At 47.0% G+C, this 23,707-nt stretch overlaps 1 protein-coding gene across 3 annotated transcripts in view; it reads left to right on the top strand.

Annotated features, from left to right (window-relative positions):
- TTBK1 (tau tubulin kinase 1) overlaps nt 1-20,157 on the top strand; it is a 366,739-nt gene extending 346,582 nt beyond the window's left edge. For all 3 annotated transcript variants that reach the window (XM_090053924.1, XM_090053932.1, XM_090053939.1), the window contains 2 exons: nt 4,215-5,764; nt 10,085-20,157. In XM_090053924.1, coding sequence (XP_089910050.1) covers nt 4,215-5,764; nt 10,085-10,508 — 1,974 coding nt within the window. In that variant the 3' untranslated portion in view covers nt 10,509-20,157. The remainder of the gene's footprint in view (nt 1-4,214; nt 5,765-10,084) is intronic.
- The last annotated feature ends 3,550 nt before the right edge of the window (nt 20,158-23,707 follow it).

Here is a 23,707-nt window from a genome sequence, read left to right as displayed (position 1 = left end):
GAATGAAGCAGCAGCAGAACATATTCACCCTTCCATCCCTGGGCACTTCTGCTGGGCTCTCATCTTTGCCCTGGGACTTTGACAGGAACAACACCACTATGTCCTCAGTTGTGGAAAGTTTACCAGGGGATGGCTGATGTCTATGACTACTCCTGCTGTAAATACTTTGTGGAGGCAACTGGAGTGCTACTGCAGGGTAAAGTGGAAAAAGTCATCCACACAGGGACCCTCCAGTGATGACTTTGCTAGGCACTGCCAATATCTGGTCTGCGAGTATCAGTGCTGACTTGTGTTTTGTTCAATGTTTAAACATCTTTGTGATAGTCTTGCAGGAAAATCTATTTGTCTAAACAGCATGCCTAACAAGCATGCAGCATTGCATGTGAGTGCATGTTTGTCATGTTTTAGTAAGGTAGGACTCAGAACATCCAGAAAAAAAGCCATTTTTGGAAGTGCTCATTAATGTCTGCCTGACTTTGGAACCAAAGGTGCTTTAGAAACTTCAAGAAAGCTCAGATTGATCATGTTAAGTACTTTTCTCAAAGAATCAGAACCAAAGAGAACAAAAATATTGGAATGGTTCCATGAAAAGGAGTTTTTGATGCAAGCTTGATCACTGTGCTGCCATCAGCATCTCCTTAGATAGCACCTCCTTTGCTTTCACAGATTTCAAGGTGCTTTGTAAAGAAAGGTCAGTATAAGATAAGTGAAGAAAAATGACTTTCTTAGTATCCTTCAGGGAGTTAAAGGCAGGTCCAAAATTAGAGAACAGGTTTGGCTCTTGGCACTGTCTGAATATGTCTGTATTGAAGAGTTAGGGTGGGCTCATACATGGGTGCTGTTCCTCCTATTGTCCATATACAAGCCCACCTTGTCTAAGTTGGGTAGTGATGGATAGCTAAGTGTTGAGGACAGCTAGCCTGGCTGGGCATGTAAGTTCCGTGTTTTCGGTGTTAAGCAAGCTGTGACCCACCTACATTGCCACTGGATGCCACTGCAGTACTGATAGCCCTCCAGTGCCTTCCCACATTCTACCCCATGTGCCCAGAAGAACAGATGAGTTGTCTGACAATTACTGGGAAAGAATCATCAGCTCAGTTGACTGCAGCACAGAGAACCATGACGTGCCTCAAGCAACACATACAAGTGTGTGCAGCACCACTAAGTATTCAGCTTGGGGTTAATGGTATGGTCACATGTGGGTATCAATCACCCAAGTTAGCTCTTCAGTGGAGATACAGCCTCACACTATAACACTTTTGATGCCTTTAATTTTTTTTAAATTCCAGGTGGTATCAGTAACACAGGTAAGGAAACATGTTAAAATGATATTGGATCTTAATATTCATTTCAGTAAAATCACTTGGATCCAAGTTTGTTACCAGATTATTGTTATCACTAGCTGGGTGAGTCTACATGTACATTTACTGCACAGTAATTTTCTGTGCAATAAGCAGTTTCTAGGCTGGGGTCTACACGTGCAGACATTAACACCTTAATGCAATGCAAAGCAGCTTGCTGGGTGACCACATCAGCCTGCCTTGGTCAGCACCCTGGACACCTCCAGCCCCAGCTAAAATCTCCTCCCCATGGTCCTCCTTTCCATCCAAGGACAGTAGTTGGAGCCAAGCGCATAGGGCGTCACCTGCTGCTGGAGAGCTGGAGCTGCAGTTCTGGCAGCAGGGAAAGGCTCCCCCCCGTGACTCCCTTCAGGGGAAGGGGGCAGCAGGGTAGGCAGGTTTGGGGCTGCTGTGTCATCTGTCTGCAGCATCTGATGCTGCTTTCCCTCCCCCAAGGAGTAAGCCTGGGCAGGGTTGGGGTTGTGTCTGCTCCCAGCTGCTGATGCCAGTTTCCCTGTCGCATATACTTTTGTTCCAGGCATGTGCAGGGCTTCCCTGCCACCAGGACATTGCCTGTGAGAGAAGCTGGGTGCAGCACGAGGGGACTGAGCCACATGGAGCCCCCAGCAGTGCATGCCACTTCTCTCACAGCAGCCCTGCCAGTGCTGCTGCCCCCTTCCCCTGCTGCTGGAACTGTGGCTTCAACTCTGCAGCAATAAGTGGCATCCAGTGACAGCGTGCCACGCTGCATGGTGGGCTCTGGCCACTCAGCCTAAGGTGACTAATGCAACGTTAATTGTCTTACAGCACCTTACATATCAAGTGTTCCTGTGCAGTAAGGCATCTACACATATGTAAATTTGATACCTACATCAGGCAGGTTTCAAATTTGCACCCAACCTAGCATACATCACCATTGTTATTGCACAGTACCGGCAGGCATGTATAGACACAGCTCATCCTGTGCAGTAATTTTTAGGTTACTGTGCAGTAACTGTGCACATGTAGATGTGCCCTCAGTGTTTCTTCTGCTACAGTTTGCCATTTGTACTCCGGGGGATGTTGGCGGAGAGGCGGGGAAGGGATGTTCTCCTCTACTCAGCCCATGAATTGGTAAACAAGGAAGGTATTCCCAAGCACAAAATACTTAGAAGTATGCATGCAATGAATTAAGGTTAGTGGATGTAGCAGGTATAAAAATCCAAGCACCCAGTAAGTTATTGTAGGTGATGCAATCACTCTGGTGTAGTCAGAGTGGGGAGTTGATAGGGAAATGAACATGTGTGTGAAAGAAGGGTAATATACTAGTTCAGGCAGAAAGACAAGTAATCTGCTGTGCATTACGTGCTGTCTTGCATGTATACAACTAGAAACAGACCTAAACAGAGGGTAGGTGAGCACTTCATCTGTGTTTGGGTTAGAAGTCCAATAGCATCGAATCATAGAAAAGTAGGGCTTAGAATCCATACAGCATTGGCAATTCCAGCCTGCCCAGTAGTTCACACTATAGAAAAAGGGGAGGCAACACAGAGCAGGGGGCTACAGACAAGAAAAGTGAGGAAGTAGATTCTAAAGAGAAACTAGGCAAAGGCAAACACTGGAACACTCAATGACTAGATGTCATTCCTAGTGTTGGAGAAAGCTCAGTTTGCTCTCCAGCCACCTGACACTTAATAACCTTGAGTCTAGATTTAATGATATGTGCCTGAAGTTTTGTGTTCATAGTATGTTTATTTATTCTGTGCTGCCTGTGTGTGAATTCCCAGCATGTTGACAAAGAATTTGAAACAATATTGTTCAAGTTGAAAGCTTCAGTGACTTTTGTCCCATGAGGAATGCCAGGAGAGAGCCTTCATTCCAGTCTGCTCAATGAGGCAAGGTTTTGCAGGCATCTTACAACAGTTATGGAAATGGAGGTGGGAGGATGTGAACACCCAGTTCATTTATTTGTGTGACATAAATGTCATCCTTTGGTTCTGTAGAAATGCTTTTTTAAATTGTATATATTTGTTTCACTCCTTCATGGTTGTAAAGAAAGATGACCTGAGTCATCACTGTGTGATGTGTGTCTAAGCCTGCAGAAAGCTCAGACATACATCAATATATGATGTCACAGTAGTTCTGGGCAAAGGAATGAACTCCACTGCCCTTTAATTAACCTGAGTCAGGTGTTAATAGCAAAGTCTAAGAGACATTTTAAAAGTCAGCATTTAACTATTGATTTGCTGATCATTTAGTAAGGACTGGGGGAAATTAGAAGTTTCTGTGGGAAAGGAGATGCAGAAAAGAGATTGCCAGAAAAGGGAGAGAGAAACAGAGGAAGGAGCATAGGAAAAGACCCAAGGGCAAAGACAGCCTCAGCCGTTATGGGGATGATACTTTCTAACCAAGCAATGCTGAAAACAACAATAAGATGCTGAATGCATCTGTTTGCTGAAGAAAGGACACGTTGTCCCCTTGATCCTTGTGCAAAACTCTTGTTGCACTATTTTTGGAAAGGTTGGTCAGAAGAAAGCTCTTAGGAAAGAGGAGCAGTCTTGACCATATCACTTATGGAATATATCAGCAAGTCTGCCCTCTACAGAACACAGTGTGGTAACATAGTTTACATTTATGACAGGTCTGTTCCATGCAGGATAATAACAGAAAAAAATAAATTCCATTTACGAATTGTTACATCTTTGCCAAATGCTACTTTTGCAAAGCTCCAGTGTCTGTAGATGGTACTTGTGCTAAGAATGGATCCGGGGTCCCCAGGGGTTGAATAGATGCGTTTCACATTACCCTCCTTCACTCCTGTTCATGTTGTAATGTCTATGCTGATGCTCATCTGGGTTTTAAGCTTTTTTCTTTGTTATGTTTATCTTATTCCAGATGTATGCTCTGAAGCCTTTTGAAATGAATGGTCTGCCCAAGATGGTGCCTTTAAGTTTGCCTTATGAAGACTTCAAAAAGGACGTATCAGACTATAGGGAAAAGCCTAGGATCCTCCAAAGGATAAAAAAAGTTGACTTCTCAACTGTTGTCTTGACTGCTCCTTACAAAGCTGAACCACATCTAGAAATGAATGGAAGACATGAAGAAGAAGAAGAAGGGGAAGAGGAGGAGGAGGATGCTGGTTATTTAGGAGAAGAGGTTGACATGCACAGTGGTTCCAGCAGTGATGCGAGTCAGAAGAGCACAGAGCACAGTCAGGAAGGTGCCCCATCTACTTTGTTGGCAGATGACCAGAAGGAGTCCAAAGGTCGAGCGTCCACTGCAGATGGTGATTTGGAACTGGAGGAAGGCTCAAAAACGCTTGTGTTGTTTTCACCTGGTGACTTGAAGAAATCTCCTGTTACTGCAGACTTGGCTCCAGAAGTTGATCTAGGGACTCTTGCTGCATTAACACCTCAGAGTGAGCGGCCACAACCCATGGGTAGTCAGCTGGATGTATCAGAGCCAGGGACCCTGTCCTCAGTCCTTAAATCAGAACCAAAACCACCAGTTGCAGTGGCTACTACTTCCTCCCCATTTACCAAAGTTGAGCGCACATTTGTTCATATTGCTGAAAAGACCCACCTAAATGTAATGTCCAGTGGCCAGCTGGTGAGGCAGGATGATTACTGTCCTCCCAGCCAGTTTGAAGAGATCATCGAGGAAGAGCTGGAAGAAAATCCTGTATTGGTAGAAAACGGGACTTTGCATTCTGGTTTACAAGGTGCAGAGACAGAGAGCAGTGCTTTCTCAGCTAATCATGTTGAAACAACCTCAGAGATGACAGGAGAACAACCATCACTTCCTAATGGTGTAGTCAAGCTTCAAGAGGAATATATCGAACTCAAAGATAAAGTGGAACTTGCACAGGATTTGGAAGAAACTGGTAAACTTATTTCTGAAGAGATAGTCCTTGAAAAAACAATTCCCATAGCAGAGAACCTCCATGAAGCACCAAAGCAAGGCCCCAGGAAGTTTCTGGGTTCCAGATACAGAAGCCGGATTCCTATCTTGTTCTCAGAAGAGGACACTGGCTCAGAGCTCTCAGCCTCTCTCTCAGGCAAAGAAAGACTTTATAAGAGGTCAAAACATCCAGACTTAGCTCGCCTAGTGATGGAGAAGAGGCAGAACCGTCTCCTCAGATTGGCTTCTGGGACATCCTCCTCAGCATCCTCTAGTGATGAGAGGCGCCGGGCCTCAGAGACCCTGTCAGCCACTGGCTCTGAAGAAGACATGCATGACTCTGATGACTCCATCCCAAGAAAAGCAGAGGAGGAGAAAGTTGCCTTTCTGGGTAGGGAAGAAAAAACCTTAAGCATGAAGAGCAGAATCCCTCGCCCCATTGCACCCATGAAGACACCACCAATGACAACAAAGTTTTGTAGCCCATCAGCAGTTGCACCACTAATACCAAGGAGCTCCCCACTAGATACTGCTCTCACAAGCAGGTAAAACAGGAGTTCTGTTGTTCAGGCATCATAGTCTCTAGGTTTCTTCAGATTTGTTCACCCTTGGCATTCAGGCCTCCTTGTGCTTACCTTAGCATTGGGGATGGAGGGGAGAGAGAGGGAAAGAGGAGGGAGAGCCAAGAGTACATTGTGCTGGCTGCTCTGCACACATAATGGCATTATCTCTGTTACTGAAGTGACAGCAGTGTTCAGAAGATGAACACCATGTGAAAGGTTTGGGAAAGGAGTACAAATCACACACACAGTGTGTGACATAAAGGCAGTTGGTATTTTCTCTTAGAAAATACTCTCTATCTCACTTTTCTTCAGCCAGGCCCTGTGATCCACCTCCAGCCCCACTGGCACATGGTCCTGGGGACCATCCTTTAACCCCCTTGACCTCAGCCATGCCAAGGGGTCTGTTCCCATCCCCTCTTACACTTGGTCTGTCTGTAAGTCCCATCCCCCAATGCTCCTGCGCCTGGCTTAACTGTGGGGTCAACCCACTGACCTCTTAATACTGAGCCTGGTTATAGAATCTAACCCCATCATTTCCCTCCACCTGTTCATGGAGACCCCCTTAACCCCTCAATTCTTCTGGCTGGGTCATAGCATTAACCCCTTAATTTTCTTGTGCTTGGCCTGGCTGTGGGGATCCAACCTCCTCAAATAGTCTCCATTAGTCTAGCCCTGAGATGCCTTTTCCAAATACTTTTTCACTCAGCCTGGCATGGGATCCACTCCCAACTCTATTATGCTCAGTCTGGCTAGAGCTCCTATTCTAAATGACTTGAACTGGCCTTACCATTGGGATCCCTGCCCCCTGTCTTCTTACACATGTCCTTTTGTCTGTTTCAGTACTGTGTTACATTTTGCCTTCAGCTTTCATTATGCTGGCTGTGTCTACACAAGGCACTGACTGCACAGTAGCCTGAGACTACTGCGCAGTAGCACTGCATGGCAGAAACTGTGATGTGCTGCTGCTGCACAGTTGCCTTGAGCTACTACACAGTCAGCATCACAAAAAAGCTGTTTGTCTGTTTATACAAGTACTAAATGACTGTGCAGTAACAATTGCAAAGTCAGCATCTTGTGTAGATGTGGCCACTGTGTCTCGCCTTGAAGCCATCTGGATTGGTCTGCCCTGGGTGTTATTACTACAAGACTAGCGCACAGAGGACTCAGCATTCAAAGCTAGATCCAGAGTTTCCAAATTGCTCGGTGCCCAGCCAGTTTCCAGCATAGATACAGAGCTGTATTCCCCCCTAGGAGTACAGTTGGGGTGGATCCCACACACTGGAGAAGGACCAGTACAGATATGTGCTACAACTCTCCTCTTGGATATATATTCCAAAGGCCCCACCAGTGCCAGAGCAAAGGAGTTGGGGATGGAGGGGAGAGGGAGGGAAGGAGGAGGGAGCGCCAAGAGTACATTGTGCTGGCTGCTCTGCACACTTAATGGCATTATCTCTGTTACTGAAGTGACAGCAGTGTTCAGAAGATGAACACCATGTGAAAGGTTTGGGGGAGGGGTACAAATCACACATAAGCCAGTAATTCTCAACCTTTTTAGATTAAAGGCACTCCTTGTTAGGCTCAGGGCTCAAGAAAATGCCAGAAAATACAGTAATTTTTCTATTGCACAGAACTCAGAACGGCTACAGTGGTTCAGAATTTTTTTTAACACTATGAGCATGTCTACATGAGATGCTTTACTGTGCAGTATAGCTAATTACTATGCAGTAAGGGTCTGTGTCTACAAATGCTGCAACAGAATGTGCTGATGCTTATTGTGCAGAAATTGACCGTAATCACAATGTGCTACCTGAAAATGCAAAATGGTCAGCTGGAAATCAGGAATGGTCAGCTGGAAATAAGAGATCCTTAGCTCCTAGTGCCAGCTCCATGGTCATGGGGCTGGTGTTGAGAGATTCATTTCTCCCAGCCTGGGCCCCACAGTCATGGAGCAGGGGCTGGGAACTTAATGCTGCCAGGGCAGGGGGACATTGCCTCTGCCAGGGCAGGGGGACATTGCCTCTGCCCAGGCTTCAGTGATGGAGCCTGTCCTGGTAGCAGGCAGCTCCCGGGGCAAGGAGCAATGTCCCAGCCCCCTCCAGGAGACAGCTGTCTCTTGGACCCTGGGCTAGTGCCCAGGTAGAGCCTAGACCTTTCCCTGGCTGCTGCAGGGGCCTATAGCAGGGCCACAGAGAGCGGGAGCAGTCTGCTGCGAGGAGCAGCAAATCTGCTTATGCATCCCTGCATATGTAGACATGTACCCTGGAGTACTACTCCAGTACTCTCCAGTAGTTTACTCAAGAGTAAACTGCTCCCGGATTATTTGCATATGTAGATGTGCCCATAGTAGTGATCATGTGGGTTTACATATAATCACCAGCTATGTTGCCATGGTGACATGCTCCCCCCAGTATAGTGTGCCATTATGCCAATGTAGTGGCAAAATCTGTGCGTTGTGCACATGATGCAGTAACTGCCCTTACTGCACCATGCTTTAAGCACAGTGCCATAGCAACATCGCCATATGACAAAGCATAGATGTGCTCTGTGTGTTCTTATTTGAAATTATTGGGCATATTTTGCACACCTAATTGTGTTAACGTTGCATGGCCTCCCTCAGCACTCCTAAAAGGATCTCAAGGCACTCCAGGATGTTGTGGCACTGTAACAGGGGGCCTTCTCAGGGCTGATCTCACTGTGGCCCACCCACCTGTTTCTGGGGTAACCACCCACCTTCTCACCTACCATGCCTGTTGGTAATTGATTAATTGTTGTTAATAAGGCAGGAGGCTGCCCATTTCCTGCCCCAATGCCAGGAGGTGCTATCTGTGGCTCCATTCCTCTCCTTCACCACAGCCCAAGCCTCACAGATGGCATCCATAATTCTCACAATCACTGGCCCCTCACTGGGCCCCAGGATCCTACTGTTTGAACCCCTCTACAATCCCTCTATTCCAGCGGCCTAATCTGCCTTCAGCCTGGGCAGCATAGCTCCCTGAACTACTTCCTCATCTGGGTGTGGTCCCCCCCAGGACCTTCAGCTCACTAGCCCTGGCCTACCTCCAGGCCAGTCAGTACCCCAGGCCCTCAGCTCTTGGGCATTCCTTGTGGTGGGCCTCTGGCCCTTTGACTGCACCGATCCTGGCCCCAGTCAGGGGATGTCCAGACAGGTGCGAGTCTATGGCCCCACTCTCTCACTGGGGTCCACCTTGTAGACCCTACAAAGGGGTAACCCACCCAGTTGTGAAGGCTAGGGGTGTAAGGTGTAAGGCTCTTTCACTGGGGTGGTAACAGGCCTGGGGGCTCCCACGCCACTGAGAGCCCCGCCAGGCCACCCACTCCCGGCAGGGTGCAGTTTTAGGTTGTATCCTAACCATCCCAATGGAGCCTCCTAACCATCCCAGTGGCTCCTGCCCTTACCTCCAGATGATACCAGCAGCCCTGCAGCCAGGCAATGTTGCTGCCTGGCCTCCAGCAGCAAAACTGCCCTGTTTATATGGGCAGCCCTAGGTTCAAAACGGCTGCCCTCATCAGGCACCTGGCAGCTGCCAGCTTCAGGCCCTTAAAGTGGCAGGCACACACAGTGTCCTGCTACAGGCACCCTGGTTGAGAATCACTGGCATAAGCTTTCCTGAATCAGTACTCACTTTGTCAGATGGCATAGTATGTGATGAAGTGAGCTTGGGGTCACAGAAGCTTATGCTATATATCTCTGATTTAATTAGTCTATAAGATCTACCCTGTTCTCTACTTGACTTCAGATTAACATGGCTAACTACCTCTCTCTCCTCCTCATTTCCTACATATCAGATATGATAAATCTTTTCCAAGTTTCATCAGTCTTTGTTAATACTAGCTTAGCTTCTTAGTTCCTAGACCATGAGCCTGGTAGAGCTCTACCTGGCTCAACCCCTGGTAGAGCCTGATAGACCCATGAGCCTGTGCTATAAGCTCAGCATTAGAAAAGCTTCTAAATTAGGCCTTAGAGCAGTGATTCTCAACCAGAGAAAGGTGCCTCATGTCTAAAAAGGTTGAAAACCTTAGAGGAACTTTGTAGATTCAGAACAGAGAAGCCTGCATGTGAATCAGTGCTGCAGTTCTAAGATTTAGAAACATGGCGCACATGCTGGTTCCCTGTCTTTAGTCTTCTATTATTGGTTCAATATTGAGGCCACACAAACTGGCAAGTTTTCCCAGCACCTGGTGGTTGAGAGATTCCCTAGCAATATTTTTGCCAACTCTGCAAGTAGCCAAGACCCTAGTACAGAGGTGTCTCCTCATCTCCCCTCTGTTCTCTCCTTGCAGGCTTCATGCACAGGGACCAACTGGGAGTGTGTCCACTGACACCCGAACAAAGCAGATGCAAAACTGGCCTCCTTCCTCACCAAGTCCTGCTCTTCCTCCCCTGCGAAGCAGCCCCAGGACAGCCAGCTGTGGTCCCCCTAGGAGTCCTGTCCTTCCCCCAAAAAATCTCAGTGCTTCCCCCAAAAGCCAGGTGTCCAGAAAGGAGAGTCCTTCACCATCTCGGCAGCATAGGTCAGGAACTGCCATTCAACGAATTCAACCTCCTCCCAGGTCCCAGCCCAGAGTCCAACCAGGGGGTCTGAAAGGAGATGCTCCAACATCCCAGGGCACAGCCAGAAAAGGACAAAGTGGGAAAACCCAGACTGAGAGTCCAGCAACCAAAGGAAGGCAAATGTCCGTGGAAGGCAAGGCCACTGTCAGATAATGGTTTTCTGCTGCCAACCCTTCAGGCTTGGTAACTTTTACATATAGTATACACTTGAGATGCTGCAGCACAGCCTTACATGCCAGAACCACAAGCGTATAGCAAATAGCTGTACTTCAGTACTTCACTCACTCTCATGCCATCGCGATACAGCTCCTACGGGGCCTCTGAGCCATGGAGTCTCTCACAGGGGAATCATCCAGGCCACAGCTCACGCTTGCTATTGCAAAGCACCAAGCAGTGACTCAGGCAGCCTGCCGAGTGCCTGACCCTCATTTGTCCCTCTGTAGTATCCTTTCTCGGTTAGCAATATCAGAGTCACCAATACCAATAGCTTTTGAAACAGGTACAAAGATTATGGGAGCAGGTGCTACATCCACCTGGAGGAGTGGGCTTCTGAACTGGAGGTGGCTCCAACCCATCTTTGTGTTTCTGTGGGGAAGTGTTCCTCTCATGCTGTGCTATACCTGATCATTGACAGCAATGGTTACAACCAAATGTCTCAATAGCTAACCTGCTTCAGAGTAGCATGAATTGACCTCTGTCATAATAAGTCCAGAGGAGCGGAGTGGCCTGAAACTCGCTTCCATTTCCAGGGAGTTCTAGCTGGCAAGTCAGAGAACCAGATTGGAGAGGGTGTCCTTGGGGTGAAACCCTGCTGTACGTGATAAGTTCCCAGTTGCTCCAGTGTGTCCTACAGAAGAGGAAGCCTGGCACTGCTGCTCAATGTCCCACCCCTAAAACAACACTTATGTTGCTGCAGGTGGATCAGTGAGGAGTATTTGTGCTGAAGCAGATTGCATTGACAGCTTACAAGGGACCCAAGGGCTTCTGCTGACTGGCAGAAAGGATCAGATTGTAACCACCTTTGTATTTAACACCAGGCTGTGACTTGGGGAGGCTACAGCCCCCAGCATACAGGGGTCTCTCCGGAGCTGAATGGGTTTCAGTACAGCTGTTCCCATAGTCCCTACCAGCTGTAGCTCTTTGTTAAAGATATGGGTGGCCCCTGGATCCCTTTAGCTTAGTTGCTATTGCATCTAAATGCCTTGTGTTCTATAGTTACGCTCCCAATGTTTGTGAATTTGGCAGTGTGACTCTAAATTGCCCTTCAAAGTAGGATGTGGGGGTGATTATTGTACTACATGCCTGAAAGCTGCTGATTTGTAGGCAGGGATTTTCTGGTACCTGGTGGGCATCCTGTTAATTTTTTCTAAACTAGGGGGTACAGCCACCTGATTCTGGGAGGATAGGTTTCTTTCTCTTCCAGGTTTTGAGGGGAAACAAGCAGTGCAGAGTAGATTAAGGGCCATGGTCATGCAGTTGTGTTCAGAGCAAAATATTGATTCTCATTTAAAAACAAAACAAACAAACAAAACTTTTTAGCCCTCAGGGCTGAGAAGAAGGTGTGGACCTGTGACCCGAGTATGACTGATAGAACAATGCCTGCCTGAGTTGCAGAGTAATAGACAATTAGTGAGGGGGGCAAAGTGATCCATGCATCTCTATTTAGGGGGCAACTCCCAAGCTCTGCTGATTAGGTTGCCACCTCAGTACTGCCCAGCAGTGGACTTAGTGTGGCAGATCAAAATAACAGTGGGCTCTGTCCACCTGCTCCCTCAATTGCACCTTGCAGCTGGGGTAAGTATTTGCAGATTTCATGAAGACTAGAGCTGGGACTCTGGCTTGCATGAAAAAAATGGACTCATTTGAGGAGCACACTTTTAGAACTGTCAAATGCAGGGCCATATATTTCTAGAAAACAAGAAAGTAATTCACACTTCTAGGATGTGAAGTGATAGAAAGTGACTCTGGAACTGTGATGCAGTGGTTAAGAAAATAACACACTTCTTGGGTATGTGGGGAGTATCCAGCAGATGTATGGGATGGGATTACCTCTCTAGCATTGCCTGTGTTACTGGCACCCAGTATTGTGTTGTATGTCCCAATATTTGGTGTTTTTCTTCAAGCTCCTACTCCTCAAATTGTGAGAATCACAGATTCAAGTATGTTTCTAACCTTCCTGATTTTAAAGAAAAACCAAAAACTGTGCTAAATGTAGCATACAGACCAAGAAACCAGAAGGTGAAGGGAAAAGCTGACATCTATTATTTCTACAAATATGAATTTTATCCAGTATCTTATAGAATTGGGGGGGGGGGGAGGAGGGAGCAGAGCTGGCTTTTCATTTATTTTTTTAAATGTTTTGTTAACTTGAACCACTGAGATCACTTTTAGATACCATTTCCAATTTTGTGTATGCACTGAAGAAGAGACATGGACAAAGTGGAAGAGCTTGAAGAAAGACCAAGAATGCTTGAGTGATTTGAAAACCTGTCTCAGAGTGAGAGACTAAAGAAGCACAATGTACTTAGTTTATCCAATAGGCAGTTAAGGGGTGATTTTTTTCATGGCCTATAAAACTGTGTTGGGAAGAGATTTCTGATAGCAGGGGCCTCTGTTGTCAAGCAGAAGAAAGGCAGAACAAAGCTTGGTGGCTTAGAATGAGGGAGGGGGTGAAACTGGACAAATTGAGGCTAGGAATTAGGCACAGTTTTTTGACAGCGAGATAAACTAGTCAGTGGAATGGCTTGCCAAAGGAGAGGTGCATTCTGTATGACTTGGGGTAGATCTAAAGATCTGCTTGGGCCAGTTCAACCAGCAGTAGTATGTGGATGCTAGAGTCACTGACTGTTTCTGGCTGCTGTGAGGTAATACCTCACCTTACATGATCATACCGCTCCCTTCTTGCCATAAAGATCTATGGATTTGTAAGAGTTCTGCAGAGACACCTTTGCTTCTCTGTGAAGGAACATGGCTTTTGTGGCCCCTTTCACAGAGGAGGACTGAGGTGATCCTATGCTGTGGCTGCAGCAGCTAATGCTAGGGTATCTCTGTGCAGCATGTGTAAGCATGTCCAACGTCAAGGTAGCTTTGTTATCTGCAGTGACTCTGGAACAGCTGATTTCAGCATGGGCTAGGTGCTTAAACATGTCTTGGACTTGATTTTGGTGGGCTTGATTTTGGCATGATGGCTAAGTTAAAGCTAGTTCAGGTATGCCTGTATGTGCTATTTCTTGCTCCCTCATTCAGTTAGACCTCAGTTTCTCATGAATTCTGGGATCCTGGTTTTCTCTGTTTAAAAATCCCAAATTCTTTGTTTAAAACACAAAATTCTCTGATTAAAACCCTCAAAATCTGCAGTTTTCTGTGATTAAAATGAAATGCCACTATATAATAAATAAAATATAGCTGTCAGTTGAACACAATGTTTTATTGATATAGTAACAATTTGAAAGCACTTTAGAAGCCTACCAGTGCCTCAATCATTATAATAAAATAAATGATAAATATCTATATGTTTTGGCATTTGATTTTTTTTTTAATCATGGAAAATTAGAACTACCTCTGTCCCCTTGATTCACCAGGTTCAGCTGTGGCTGTCTCGGCCCTGGCCCCACCCCACTGCTTGTGGCATTGAGCAGCTCTGATGCACTGGTGACCTGCTCTGCCTATGTCAGTGCCCCTCACTCCTGACCAACAGCCCCCTCAGCTCTGTTGGTGCCCTTGACTCCTGATCCCTAACCCCCTACCTCCCCAACTCTGCTGGAGGGTGGTCCCAGCTGCCAGGGCTATGGGACCTGGCAGCTGCTGCAACAGAGCCCGGAATCTGCCCCCTCTCCTTTTGGGTGGCACAGTTGGAGTGAAGCTGAATGGAGCCTATGGGGGATGGGGGAGGATGCTGGCTGCCTGCTACAGACTTGGGGCTTCCCACCCTGCTGCCCTGCCCCCACAGCCTAGTGGGTGGGACCCGGCACAGGAGGGAGGAGCAGAGAAAGGAGGCTCAGTGCTGACACCACTGCCACCTCTGCTGGGAGCACCACACCAGCTGTGTCACCATATTGAGGCACCCCCTGCCTGCACAGCAGCAGCAAGAGTGGTGGTGGCATGGAGTTGTGTCCCCCACTGTTGCCAGATGGACAAGAGGTGCCTCACCTTGGCACAAGGTTCCCAGTTGCAGTGGTAGTGGCACTGAGTGTCCCCACCCTGCTCCACTCTCCTGTGCCAGGTCCTGCTGGCTGAGCTGTGGAGGCACCCAGGAAGAAGACAGCGGGGCAGAGATCCCTGAACCCCTCAACAGGCAGCCTGCATCCACCCTCATCCTGTGCACAGATCTGGGAGGATAACATGTCCCCTCATTCTCCTCTCCCAGGAGTGCATGCAGCAGTGGGGAGCCAGCCCCCCACCACTTCCCCTATATGAGCCACCCATGGCTCTATCCCACTCTCTCTGACTGGGTCCCACAGCTCCATGTTCCTGTCCTGGCTGGGCAGTGCCCCCAGCCACATCTGCCAACCCTGCCCTGCCTCATTGTGCACCCCTCATACAACTCCTATGCGCTCCTCACCCTCCAACACATCACCTATGCCTCTCTCCCCCGCCCCCCATAGATTTACCTGCAGGCACCTTGGGGAGCTGCTGTCCACTACTGCCTGGCTATATTGCTGGCCACATGTATATATGCATGAATGCATGCATTTGGCGCCCCCTGTATCCTGCTCCCTCCAGCCGCAAGCAGCCCCTTGCAGGCTGAAACTCTTGTCAGCCTGCAAGGGGAAACCCACAGTTTCCTGCATTTTTCTTCTTTAAAAGAGAAAATATGTGTTTTGCCAGGTTTTTCCATGGCAAATGGAAAACCTGCATCCCTGCTCATGATAGAAATGAACTGCCTTGTTGTGAATAGCTGAGTGAATGGTTTAACAGCATGGAAGCCTCAGTGCTTCACTGGGAGTTCTGCCTGAGTAAAGGCTGCATTGTCATGTCTGAAAGCAGGAAAATTTCCTGACAGTGGCAGTGCCTTTACCTGAGTGTTTTGCTTCTTGCTTCCGGAGCTGTAATGTAGATGCCAATTCAAATGAGCCAGATGAAAGGCAACTGCAGAATGCCTGAGGTAGTTTTTTGTGTATAGATTTCATCCCATGAATCCTAACAGAAAATGCAGCATTCAGTCCAGGTGCCTGGCCTTGACCTGGTGACATTTCTTTGTTTTAGTGCAAAGCATTTCCTATCTGCAGCCCTGGCAATAGCCAAGCTTGTATCTGTGCTTTTTCCTGCCCTGCATGTTCAGGGGAGCTCTAGAACTCTGCCCTGTCGTAACAGCATGTGACACTATAACCCTGATCCAGTGTGTACTTTGGGTGTTTGGTCATGGATCAGTACCAGCTCTTTCACACGTACAGTTGCAATGTTTCTGTAATATTTAATGTGCAGTAGTGCATTAGAACTTCACAGGAAAAAAAGTGCTAATACACTAATGCACAATAACATTAGGTTACTGTGCATTAAGTGTCACTAAAATAGTGTGTGCTTTCACTACTGTACATTAGGGCAGCCTAATGTGCATTTACTTAGCACATTGCATTAGAGGTACTAAATTTAATGTGCAGTAACAAAAGTGCATTAATGAACATGCAGATACATCCACTCTACAGAGGACTGAGCACTTGCCAAGACACCTGGTTGCTGACATTGCTATTCTGTCAAGAGTGCGTTTAGTGGCCTAACTAATAATGAGAAGGTGTTGATCCTAAGCTACCAAAATAATATATTTTATTAACATAGTGGTACTAGCAGAAGCTCTGTAATGTAATGTTCCCAGTCCCAGTGCCAGCACCCTGCACTGTCTGATTCCTTTACTTCAACTTACAGGGCCATGACTCTTTGCTCCTCTTCAAAGACCTGTGTTCCTTGGTGGCTAAGTGCATTTAACCACTAGGTTACAGCATACCAAAAATGAAGGAGCAGATTCCAGCTTGCAAAAGGAAAGCACTTGGTGCCATTAACAGGGCACCAAGCCTGTAATAGAATTTCAGTTTGCTCCCTGAGAGGGTTTACAGTCCCTCTTGAATCTACTGAAGTCGTTGGTTTGGTCTTCTTCCACATTCACCCTTAACCTTCACTTTTTCCTGCATTGCTTTGTGGAAGGCTTGTTGCTTCGAGGGAAAGTGGAGTCTCTCATACTCTTGTGCAAGGGAAAGGGAATGTGGCCCCTGAGACACCCTAGAGTGTGGGAAGTCTTGTCCCACTGAGGTGCAGGAGAAGGGACTCTTCCACAACACGAGGCAGCATGGAGTCCTGTCATACCCTGGTATGCTGAGGAGGGGGCTCTTGTCAAATCTGTGACAATAGAGATGCCCTCTGTTGCACACTGGTACAAAGGAAAAGGAGTAGGAGGGTGGTCTCATCCCATCCTAGCATGAAGTAAGCCCTTCCAGATCCTGAGACAAGAAAAGGAATCTTGTTGTGCCCTGAGGAAATGTGCCCTGTCACAGGCTTGGACTGCTGTGGGTTGGCAAAAAGAAGCTGTATCATGTACTGTTGCAGGGAGGGTGGCTTCTGGCACAGCTTTGCACTGGGAAAGGGGAAGGGGACTTCTCCCTGAAGCAGACGAAAGGAGGTCCTGTCATACTGTGATGAGAAGAGAAGGCCTTGGCATCTCCTGGTGCAAAGAAGGAGCCTTGTCACATCTGAGGAAGTAAGTGAAGCCCTGTTAAAACTTGTGACAGGAAGGGGGAGCACTCAGAGACCTTGCGGGGAGCACCCAGCGTGGCAGTGTGCTTCTGTTTGTTTTAGGGGATTTGTGACAGCCTGCCACTGTGTGTATATGTGTTCATCTGTGTATCTGGCAACAGTTCCTGTTTTGGGGAGTATGTGGAATGGTAAGGTATCACAGTGTCTGCCGTACATAGGGACCTACCAAAATTACGATTTTGCAGTTTTTGCAGAAATCATGAAATTGGGCAATAACCACGAAATCTTCAGGGGAAAAATATACTGGAAATGGTGCTGTGGCCCAGCTACGCAGCCTCCTGGTGTAGTGGGAGGTGGAGAGGGAGGGAGAAGGAGGAATGAAGGGGCATGAAGGGGAGCCCAAGATGGCTGCCGCCTCTGTCCCTTGCCACTGATTGACTGAGAGAGCTGCCTATCATGTGGCCCTGCCCCTCTCTATCAATCAGCAGTGAGGGGCGACACCACTGGGGCCCCTCAGCCAATCAGAGTCATGGGGGGCTTGCTGTGCTCAGCTTGCAAAAATGGTGGGTGGCCCTGTTATCTCTCTGTGAAATCAGCTGTCCACCTCCTTGAGCTGGGTAGACCCCTAGCCCTAGGTAAGTTGCTACAAATAGCCAGTTCTGGATGCTGCACTTCAATAAGGACATGGAAAAACTTGAGAGGGTCCAGAAAAGAGCCACCCATATGATCAGGGACCAAATGAGGAAAGGCTGAGGGACATGGGCCTTTTTAGCCTAAAGAAGAGAAGGCTGAGAGGGGACTTGATAGTGGCTTACAGCTATATCAGAGGAGTGCATCAGGAGCTCGGTGAACAACTGTTCACAAGGGAACCTCTGGGGAAGACCAGGACCAATGGATATAACCTCCTGGAAGGCTGCTTCAGGCTTAATACCAGAAAAAACTCCTCAACTTTACCCCAGTTGTCTTCCTGCCTAGAGCAGGGGGCTGGACATGATAATCTGTGAGGTCCCTTCCAGCCCCTAACAATCTACAAATCTATGAATCTATGTTCTGTCCTCATTTGTGGGCAGAAGGTGGTGTAAGCAGACCATGTCAAACTTGCTGTCATTTTGGGTTGGATGAGGAGAGAGCAGTTGGTCATGGCTGATGGCTGTTTTCTGCAGCCACACTGTGTGAGACTTCCCCTACCACAACCTGCTCAAGTGAGGTGGAAGCATGGAGGAATGGGACAAGTGGAGAACAGAACAGCAGCCACAGTTGCAGAGAGCAGGGACCTTTCTTGAACTTGGTGGTTTTGGTATTTAAAGCAGGCCAGAGCCATAGGTCTCTACTGACATTGATTCATAGAATGCTCTAACTGGGCTGTCCAGTAGGCAACTCATGGACTGCATGTGGCCCATGAGCGGTTATGTGGCCCACGGGCTCCAGCCCGGCCATTGCTCCTCCATTTGTTTCTGCTGTGGTTTTGAATGGGGTTTCTGACCTCCTTCCTCCAGATTGTATTTCCTGCCCCTGCTCCTTGGGGGTGGGACAGCACAATGAGAAGGGCTGGGCTTCTCATGATGCACATAAAGCAAGGGAACTGGGGGGTGTACATGGGAGAGGATCCAGGTGCTTGTGCTTCATGCATAGCAAAAGAAGGAGCTGGGCTGTGCATATAGCACCAAAAGGTGGGTGAGGTGCTGCCCAGAGGGTGTGCCCAGCTGTGGGGAGAGGTAGGCTTATGCAGGCAGTGGGGGGAGAGATGGGCTGCCCTTTCTGGGTGTGCAGCAGGGATGGTGTGGGAGTACTGGTCTGCTTACGTGGCAGGAGAGGAACCAGGGTAGACATATGTACAGTGAATGTCCCATGCAGTGTCTGGCCCCCAGGTCTGAACATTGTGTGGCATGTGGCCCCCAGCAACCCAGAAGTTGGACAGCTCTAGTCTAATGTACTCAGAGATGCACATTCTTTTGGACATGTGGATATCAATTCTTATGCTGGTTCTCACCTCCCTAGATACTCTTGGAGACTTACCTTTGGGTGGCAGCTTTACAAAGAATGGAAAAACACTAAGCCAGAGTGAAACAGAATTGGGCCATTTCTCCTCTTCATTGCTCTAGAGTTACATCCTCTGGTGGTATCCTTCAGTCCTTACAAGGTTCCTTCTACCAAACTGCTGCAAAGGAAGATCCTACAGCCCCAGTGACAGACTAGGATGCAGGGAAAGACCTTGGCTGAAGAGTGGGGCATGAGGCAAACTAGGAACATGTGTTTTCTGTCTACATTGCTTCCTGAAGAGCAACCCCTGAGGGTTGGGGGGAGTGACATTGTCCTTCAACAATGGGACAGAAGCAGTTTTAAAAAAATTAGATGTGGTAGGCTCTGCCAAATGGTAGATGATGATTCCAACATTAACACTGGCAAGCTTGGGAGAGGGACAGAAAAGGCTAGAAAAGCAGATGGAGCAAAAAATGAACAATGCAAGACCCTGAAGGGATTCATACATCCAAAGGAAAAATCTGAGTTGATTAATCTGTGGTTTCAGGACAGCAAAGAAGGGCCAAGATGCAGCATTATCTGAATGGCTGCAACAAGATTCTTTGTAGGGATACTACAGAAGGTATTTCCTCATGCAGTTATGCCTGACAATCATTCCTTGGAGCCCAACTTCAGGGGAAGAAGTAGGGTCCTGCTAGTAAGCCCATTCTCTCATTCCACTGCTGCTATGACAAGAGTCACCCTCTGTGACCTGTAAATGATTTTATTAATAACTTTATTTATACAGCGAGTGCTGCGTATTGATCTGAATGTAAATGGAGGAACAGGGTATTTCTGTACCAAAGTGATGAGAGCTTTAAGGCTTCACAAGCTGTATGCACACCAGTGGAGCTAAACTTACCAAGAGCAGTGGACAGCAATAGCCACAACTTTCATTGAACTGTAATAACTAGTGATTTGGGACAAGTCTATGAGTGGCCTGTCTATAGGTCTCCAACTCTGCCAGATGGTGTCGCTGTCTGCCAGATAAGAATTCAGTGCAGAGCTCTTTTTTATGGGGCAAGGCAAGATGCACTTTGATGGCACGGGATATTTTGTAAATATGACTACATCATAAACAATGGCTGTCCTGATCCATCTGATCCATCTCCCATCCATTCTCATAGCAGGTAGTTGAGGTTTTTAGTCAGCTTCTTCTTAAACATTTTTTTTTCTCTTTGTGTAAGCGTGTGGGCCACAGTTGCCTGGCCTGGTTAAATCTTTGTTTGCAAACAAGCTTGAACTGAACAAGTTCTTTTGATCCAGTGTCTTTATTTGAGTTTTAAATCACCACAGATGCTGTAAACCCTCATGAGGTTGCCTCTCCTCAGGCAGACCCTGTCTACTAATCTGTCCAGCAAGTGTTGCCCTATGCAGGTGACTGCTCTGATAAATTTAGGAGGAAGAAAGGTACATTATGCTTTTTATTCTCAGAACAGTAACTGGAAGAAAGAGATGGTTAAGAGGTATGTTAAGGCATGCTCAGCTTAGTGTGCAGAGAAAGGAATGCAACCATTGCTGCTAAATTCATGATATGCACTTTGGAACATGACTTCCCTGGAAGATGTGGAGGTTAAAATTCTTCCTGCTTCTAGCACATAGCTGGGTCAGATCTAAGGTTAATGGCCTTCCCTGTAGAACTTTTGCTTGTTGTATAGTGGCTGTACCAGGTCAGCAGGGTACCTCACTGACACACCTTGGGGCCTAATTCTTTCTTGCCTAGCACTTTTTGTTTTCATTTATACCAGGTGTGACATGATATCATACTGATCAGATAATGTCTGACATTCCACTTCACTATAGCATAAAAGACTGCTCAAGGTATCAGTATCTGGAGAATCAAGCCTTATTTCTTGGCTGCAGGGAAAGTATAAAGAACTCTGGAGGATTTTGATGGGGTATCATAAGATAAGTAAAAATAAACGGTATGTATAAACACAAATGTCAATGGCATTGTGCTGTATTCTGTGACCTGGACTGCTGCTTCTGTAGACAGAATTGGAGCTGAAATGTAGTTACTTCGTATATTTTTAACATAGTAACACTTGACTCTGAACTGGAGCAATTCTTTATTTCCTTCTTTTTTTGATTGAGCCAAGCAAAGTGTTCTGGCCTGGAGACAGGACTTCTGCTCCTTGATACTATCTGCTTGGAAATGTGACTGGGTCCCAAGGCTAAAACTCTCTCTCTATCCTTTTCTTGCATTTTTTAGGAAAGCAGCTATAGAATGTTTACACATTGCAAATAGAATGTACAACTACAAACAAGGAAATCAAATTTGGTTTACCTGCATGGCCAATTTTTCAGCCATAAAGTTTGGCATGCCTCAAAGAGACCCTGTCTGCATACAATCCACCTGGCATTTGTAATAAATCCAGAACATGTATTTAAACTTTGATGACATTTATCATTTGTATCAAAAACAGCTGTCATGATTAGATTTGTTATTAAAAGGGAATTCTCAATCATGCCATTAAAAAGCCTGTCTACCTTTTTCACTAGTGTTTCACCCCATTTATTTGATTTAATCCAGATGATGTTCTGAATGAAGAGTGTTGCAGCTTGGAACTTTCCTTAATTTTGTAATGGTGAGGAATTGCCTAAAATTACAGCTCTTTCTAATTCTAGCCCTATGCAAATTACACACACCCATTCTTTTATACAGTGACACCTAGTGGTGCCCTACACCTTCTGCATCACAGGGATCCCCACAAAAGGGGAAGAATGTGTTTCCTTTTAGGTGAAAGATTGTCTCTATACACTTATAGTTCTTCCCTTCACAATGTATCCTCCTCCTTACCCCCTCAGATCTTTCCTAGTTTCCCATTTACTGCTCAACTGTCTTCCACCTTTCTTTTTCTGACAGCCTTCCCCTTGGTTAGTCAGAGACTGCAGTGTCTGCATGCATGCTTACTACTCTAATTTAGTATCGCACTCTTCATGCCTTTGTCAGGTTGGAACAACATGCATGTGTCTGCTCCCTGTGTAGACCTCCGCCAGACCAGGGGTTCCAGCCACACTTCACCCCCACATCCCCCATGGTCTGAGGGGTGGTGTGCTGCACCCCTCCACTTCAAGAAATTCTATATCCACCCATACACCATGACACATCAACTTGTTTCAAATCCCTGCCTCTTCCATTCATGAAAGACTCAGCAACAAAGCAATCTGAGCCTTTAAAAAGGTATAGGAAGTAAAGCAAACAAGTCCTCCTTCAGGGAGACTTCATGTACAATCATGAGGCTTAGCCACATGATGGCTACCAGCTGTAAGAGGCCCTTTGCCCTGCAGGGGAGGCTGGTGTGGACATTTTGTTAAATCTAATACTAGGTGGTTATGGGTAAGTGCTGGAGAGGTCCCTGAAGAGTCCAATTTCAGAAATTAATGGAATTTGTAACTTATATTAGGAGGAGGTTTGTGTGTGTTGCTCCTGTGTGCTGTGTAAACAATAACTGTTGTGCTATGGCAAGGGCCAAGAACCAGTTTGAGAGCTGCAGATTAGGTGAGTAAACCCAACATTGGATGCTTGTAGAGAGGTCATGCAGCATAAATGCTGAGAGTGCTTTCTTTGGTGAGTCAGAACACAAGTCAGATTATGGGCACATAGACAGCTGTCATGTGTGTAACCTCAGTGGAAAGGTGTAAGTTGTAACAGCATCTAAGGAACAAAACAAAAAAACCCCAAAGAGACATGAGCGAATGCAGGTGGATGAAAATGTTTTTAATCAACTGAAAGCAGTAGAACAGCAGAAAGATTTAGTAGCTAAGGGTGCCTGGACACAGCATGGGATTTAATCCTTATTTAATTAAATAAGTTTATAAAATTTAAAATGGTTTATTTCAGAGTGTTGCATCAGTGTTTGCACATACTAGGCTTTCAGAGGAATTAAACTTGGTGTGCAGTTCATTGTAAATTCCAGCAGGGGAAGCTGCATATCAATCTACCCCACTTCTATCTTCCCTACTGAATTACAGCAGGTGGTGCATGTAAACAGTAATACACCACTCCTTACTCCCTTCTCACTCCTGAAACCAGCCCCCCTTCCAAGGGAGCCTCATGCTAACCTCCACCTTAGCTGTCCCCTGCTAAGCCCTGGACACCCTGAAACCATGTGAACTCCCACCCCTTGTGAACTAACCCACCCCTACATGAACTCCCACCCCTCTCTCATCCCCTCCCAAATCCCCTTAAAGGGTCCCCAAAAGGTTCCCTCTTCCCAAGCGAGGGTTCCCCATGCTAACCCGCGGTCATCACAGCCCCACCCCCAAGCCCACCCAGGGGGGAGTTGGGGACCGTCCATCGTCCCCTACCTGTTCAAATAGGTGCCCTGCCATTTGCAGACCCCTAGTTTCCAGTCTCCAGCAGGCAGTCCATGGCAGGGACCCCATGCCATGTTGCAATCCCCTCCCACACCCCCAAACCATGTGAACTCCCATATAAGAAAATAAATATAAATGAAAAAATATATATGAAATGTAATTTTTATTTATAAATGTATACATTTTATGGGGTGAGGAGTGGGTGGCTCACCAATTCCTTAGCCTCCTCCATGCTACTGATGTGGTTGTGGCTGGTGTGGGGGGAAGGATGTACACCACCTGCGGTGGTGGTGGTAGTGCATGCCCCCACCCCCCACAGACCCTGGGAT

The sequence above is a fragment of the Crocodylus siamensis genome, chromosome 1 (genome assembly GCF_052110815.1).
Source record: "Crocodylus siamensis isolate JL-2025a chromosome 1, ASM5211081v1, whole genome shotgun sequence".
Taxonomy (NCBI): domain Eukaryota; kingdom Metazoa; phylum Chordata; order Crocodylia; family Crocodylidae; genus Crocodylus; species Crocodylus siamensis.
This window is presented reverse-complemented; position numbering and strand designations above follow the sequence as displayed.